At 40.0% G+C, this 5,975-nt stretch overlaps 1 protein-coding gene across 1 annotated transcript; it reads left to right on the top strand.

The window, feature by feature from the left end:
* The first annotated feature begins 330 nt into the window (after nt 1–330).
* Nucleotides 331–5,614, top strand: LOC110505428 (gap junction beta-4 protein). Its single transcript, XM_021584632.2, has 2 exons — nt 331–482; nt 2,695–5,614. The coding sequence occupies exon 2, from the start codon at nt 2,827–2,829 to the stop codon at nt 3,649–3,651; it is 825 nt and encodes a 274-aa protein (XP_021440307.1). The 5' UTR covers nt 331–482; nt 2,695–2,826; the 3' UTR covers nt 3,652–5,614.
* The last annotated feature ends 361 nt before the right edge of the window (nt 5,615–5,975 follow it).

Genomic DNA, 5,975 nt, shown 5'->3' with positions numbered 1-5,975 from the left:
GGGACAAACTCCATATTAATGCCCACGATTTTGGAATGAGATGTTCGATGTGCAGGTGTCCACATACACTACCTGACCAAAAGTATCTGTGACCAACAGACTCATATCTTTATTCCCAGTAATGTGAAATCCATAGATTAGGGCCTAAGGCATTTATTTCAATTGACTGATTTCCTTAAATGAACTGATAACTCAGTCAAATATTTTGAATGAATGCATGTTTATTTTGTAGTTCTGTACATTTAAATGGCCCGTGAAACCGCTCATCTGCAAGGTTCACGAGCCCCACCCGCCACACCTGATCAAGTTCATTGTTGCAAGACAACATCGCTATGTGTGACTGACTGCTCCACCCACACGCCTGCGTTGAGAAACCGATTTTCATCGGTAGGGTCGCATTCAAAGGGTGTTTCTCCGTTCCTATTCGGACTGCGACTTCCCCGACTGAGTTTATGGTCCTTTTGTCATAGACATTTTGAAGTGTAAGTACATGATTTGTTTACATTTCCACCTGTGTATCAATACTAGTAGTGTAAGGTTATTAGATTACGATAGAGAAAGTTTGGGTTATTTTTCATTGGTTGAAGAGACTGCGTTCGGGAAAGGTTTTCTCTATTCTTTTTCTATTATTCAGCGAACTCACTAGAATAAACAATTGGGGAATAAAGTACTGTAGTTGCTAAGACCTACTCTGAACATTTAACTTGCCTTTTTGCAATAGTTAACTTGCTACTAAATATGAATCTTGTCATGTATTTTTAAGACATCGGTGCTTTTGCCATCCTTGATACATACACATTATTATTCATCATTCAATCTAATTTTGAAAAAGACGGTAAGTGTGAAAATAGCTCCCAGTAATGCCTATTTATTGAGCATTTTACACAGGGGAAAACCAATTATGTGTGAATAAAAAATGGGAATAATGTACCAAGTCAGTTGTCCAACTGAATGTATTCAACTGAAATGGGTCTTCTGCACATTTCAGTTTAAACCCCTCTGAATCTGCCTTAATTCACGTCTTCAGCGCTCAAAAGTTTGGACACACCTACTCATTCCAGGGTTTCTATTTATTTTTTTACTATTTTCTACATTGTAGTATAATAGTGAAAACAGCAACACTATGAAATAACACATTGAATCATGCATTAACCAAAAAATGGTTAAACAAATCAAAATATATTTGAGATTCTTCAAAGTAGCCACCCTTTGCCTTGATGACAGCTTTGCACACTCTTGGAATTCTCTCAACCAGCACCATGAGGTAGTCACCTGGAATGCATTGAATTAACAGATGTGTCTTTGTGGAAGTTAATTCGTGGAATTTCTTTCTTTCCTTGATGCGTTTCAGCCAATCAGTTGTGTTGTGACAAGGTAGGGGTGGTATACAGAAGATTTAATTTGGTAAAAGACCAAGTCCATATTATGGCAAGAACAGTTCAAATAAGCAAAGAGAAATTACAGTCCATCATTACTTTATGAAATGAAGGTCAGTCAACGTGGAAAATGTCAAGGACTTTGAAAGTTTCTTCAAGTGCAGTTGCAAAAACCATCAAGCGCTATGAAGAAACTGGCTCTCATGAGGACCGCCACAGGAAAGGAAGACCCAGAGTTACCTCTGCTGCAGAGGATAAGTTCATTAGAGTTACCAGCCTCAGAAATTGGAGCCCAAATCAATATGTTACAAGTTGAAGTAACAGACACATTTCAAAATAAACTGTTTAGAGAAGACTACGTGAATCAGGCCTTCATGGTCGAATTGCTGCAAAGAAACCACTATTAAAGGACACCAATAATAAGAGACTTGCTGGGGACAAGAAACACAAACAAAGGACATTAGAACGGTGGAAATCTGTCCTTTGGTCTGATTTTTGGTTGCAACTGCCATGTATTTGTGAGACACAGAGTAGGTGAACGGATGATCTCCGTATGTGTGGTTCCCACCGTGAGGCAATGGAGGAAGAGGTGTGATGGTGCTTTGCTGGGGACACTGTCAGTGATTTATTTAGAATTCAAGGCACACTTAACAAGCATGGCTACCACAGCATTCTACAGCGATATGCCATCCCATCTGGTTTGGGCTTAGTTTAATTTATTTTTCATTATGACAATGACACAACACACCTCCATGCTGTATAAGAGCTATTTTACCAAGGATTGTGATAGAGTGCTGTATCAGATGACCTAGCCTCCACAATCCCCCCGACCTCAACCAAATGGTGATGGTTTGGGATGAGTCTGACCGCAGAGTGAAGGAAAAGCAGCCAACAAGTGCTCAGCATTTGTGGGAACACCTTCAAAACTGTTGGAAAAGCATTCCAGGTGAAGCTGGTTGAGAGAAGGCCAAGAATGTGCAAAGCTGTCATCGAGGCAAAGGGTGATTACGCATTAAGAAGGAAAGAAATTCCACAAATTAACTTAAGGCACACCTGTTAATTGAAATACATTCCAGGTGACTACCTCATGTAGCTGGTTGAGAGAATGCCAAGAGTGTGCAAAGCTGTCATCAAGGCAAAGGGTGGCTACTTTGAAGAATCTCAAATATAAAATATATTTTGATTTAACAATTTTTTGCTTACTACATTATTCCATGTGTTATTTCATAGTTTTGATGTCATAACACCAGTTATGTTTTTGTTCACTCATACTCAAAGGCCATCTCTTCCCCCTACTCCCTCTCTCTCTCTTCTATAGATGGCTGGAGGTAAAGAACACTCCAGAATTTGACTTGAGATCTCAACCAACAGTTTTCAACCGAAAAGGGTTTCTCACACCATCCTCCATCTTAACTTCCGTCAGAGAGGTAGATTGTGAGTCAGCTTCCCAATGAACTGGGCATTCCTCCAGGGCCTCCTCAGTGGGGTGAACAAGTACTCCACGGCATTCGGCCGTGTGTGGCTGTCCGTTGTCTTCCTCTTTAGGGTCATGGTGTTTGTCGTGGCAGCAGAGAAGGTGTGGGGGGATGAGCAGAAGGACTTCCAGTGCAACACGGCCCAGCCTGGCTGCCATAATGTCTGTTACGACCACTTCTTCCCTGTGTCCCACATCCGCCTATGGGCCCTGCAGCTCATCTTTGTCACCTGTCCCTCCTTCATGGTGGTGATGCACGTGGCCTACAGAGATGAACGTGAGCGCAAACACACGCTCAAATATGGCGAGGGCTGTCGGAAACTTTACAAGAACACCGGCAAGAAGCGCGGGGGGCTGTGGTGGACCTATGTCCTGACCCTGATCTTCAAGATAGCCGTGGACGGCACCTTTGTGTATTTAATCTACCATATCTACGAGGGCTATGACTTCCCCTCTCTCATCAAGTGTGAGCAGAAGCCCTGTCCCAACAAGGTGGACTGCTTCATCTCTCGCCCCACAGAGAAGCGTATCTTCACCATTTTCATGGTGGTCACCAGCCTGGCCTGTATCCTGCTATCTTTCTTTGAGATCCTGTACCTGGTGGGGAAACGATGTAAAGAGTGTTTCACCCAGATACGCCAATCACGCAACTCCACCATCCAGTCACGCCAGGTGGTCATGGCTACATCTCTGGTGATCGGTGGCAAGAATCAAATGGAGTCCAACTCTCTAAAGTTGCCCAGCAAGGATGCCTCAGCCCCATCTTATACTCAAGGTTGGGGAGTAACTGATTACATGTAATCAGTCACATGTAACCTGATTACTAAAAAAAAAAAGGTAATCAATTACATTACCAACAAAAATATTGTAATCAGATTACAGATACTGTTGATTACTTTTACATTTAGAAAAGATTTTTGGCAAAAGAAAATACATGAACACCTTTCTGTTTTCTCAATGACATTCAATTCAGCATTGAAAAAAGGTTTCAAGTTTAAGTTTGTTCCACCTGAGCGAGTCTGACCACAAGTGAAAGACCACTATGATGACACACCAAAAAGAGAGAATGTAAAGAAGTCGAATAACGAGTCTGGAGGCAATGAGAAGTATCTTCCATTTCTCTTCAGGATAGGCAAGACTTGGCCAGAGTTCTTCATTGTTCCTCTGTAGGCAGTGTTTACTTTTGTGTTGATGACCGGTGTTTCCCCTCCCCCCCACTCCCGCACACTGACTCGGTACCGGTACACCCTGTATAGCCTCTTTATTGTGTTACTTTTTTAAAACTTTAGTTTATTTAGTAAATATTTTCTCAACTCTATTTCTTGAACTGCATTGTTGGTTAAGGACTTGTAAGTAAGCATTTCACGGTAAGCTCTACACCTGTTTTATTCGGTGCATGTGACCAATTTGATTACAACACAATCAAATTAATTCAGTCACTTTAAATAAAACATCCATCATTAGCAGAGTTTCGCACCAGGGCTGGGCTATGTGATATATTCTCAAGTTATTTGTTTTCTGTCTACCACACCTCACAACTTTACCATTGTTATTTTTCGGAAAGGACTCAACCCTTGCCACACTGTGCCCACACCATTGCTGTTCTTATGCCCTGGGAAGTGTTACCTGTCTCATCCTCCATTACTAATAGCAGAGGCGGCTTTAGGCTTTGTTGTGAAAAGATGGCGCATACGTCAATATTGTCAGATGATGAAAGATTTTTTGAATCCTTCTGGATATTGAGAGAGTATTTTTCTGGTCATGTTGTTTGTCAGTGGGTTATGCACAACTATGGCTTGAATACTGACGATTCATTTCTGTGTTCATGTGTATGATAGCTTATAAAATACATGCACTCTGCACAAAGCCAGTAAAGCGTGTTGATTTGAATGTGTTTCAGTAAACATAGTTGTTGATGATATGTCCCAGAATGTATATTACATGGATGCAAACAGTGAGGTCCACTTATAAGTATATTTACATTTTATCAAAGTACAGTTGCAGTTTATTTCACTTTTTTGTTTGTATATTTATACAATGCAATTTATGTATTTTTCAAATAAATTTGATAAATACAATGACTGAAGTGCACAACAGACAGTATTCAAATGAAGGGTTTTTTTGTTCAAAGATTCTTAAATAAGGATCAAGACCATGAATAAAGTCCCTGAGTATGGTAGGAAATATACTTTATTTCAGATTAATCATAATTTCTGAATTATACAGTATCAGTCCCATTTTACTCTTTTGTGACAGCCTTGGATGGTTTGGTTCTGGGTGCTGATATTAGTCCCATATCATCACCAGTGCATTAGTCACAGCAGTTATTCATGAAACTCATCCTATATGGGGACCAGAACATATGAAGCACACTCTCATTGTATAAGAGGACCTGTCCATTTGTCAGTGGTGTAAAGTACTTAAGTAAAAATACTTTAAAGTACTACTTAAGTCATTTTTTGGGGTATCTTTACATTAGTATTTATATTTTTGACTACTTGTACTTTTACCTCACTACATTCCTAAATAAAATAATTGGCTTTTTACACTATCAATTTTCCCTGACTCCCGAAACTACTCGTTACATTTTGAATTCTTAGCAGGACAGAAAAATGGTCCAATTCACACACTTATCAGAACATCCCTGGTCATCTCTACTGCCTCTGATCTGGCGGACTCCCTAAACACACGTTTCGTTTGTAAATTATGTCTGAGTTTTGCAATGTGCCCCTGGGTATCTGTAAATAAAATAAAAACAAGAAAATGGTGCCGTCTGGTTTGCTTAATATAAGGAATTTGAAAATGATTTATACTTTTACTTTTGGTACTTAAGTATATTTTAGCAATTACATTTACTTTTGATATTTAAGTGTATTTAAAACCAAATACCTTTAGATTTTTACTCCCAAGTAGTATATTACTGTGTGATTCACTTTTACGTGAATCCTTTTCTATTTAGGTATCTATACTTTTACTCAAGTATGACAATTGGATACTTTTTCCACCACTGTCATTTGTATGAACAGAGGTTGGGTCCCCAGTTTAACACGTCAGCCAGAACTGTAGACCCCCCCCCCCCCCCCCAGTGGAGGAATTTGACCATCTCTGGGACAGGTTCTGAGTTG

This window comes from Oncorhynchus mykiss, chromosome 25 (genome assembly GCF_013265735.2).
Source record: "Oncorhynchus mykiss isolate Arlee chromosome 25, USDA_OmykA_1.1, whole genome shotgun sequence".
Taxonomy (NCBI): domain Eukaryota; kingdom Metazoa; phylum Chordata; class Actinopteri; order Salmoniformes; family Salmonidae; genus Oncorhynchus; species Oncorhynchus mykiss.
Note: the sequence above shows the minus strand (reverse complement) of the source record. Positions and strands in the feature narration are given on the sequence as shown.

Coding starts and splice junctions, on each gene's coding strand:
- LOC110505428 (XM_021584632.2), top strand. CDS start 2,827: ATGAACTGGGCATTCCTCCAGGGCCTCCTCAGTGGGGTGAACAAGTAC.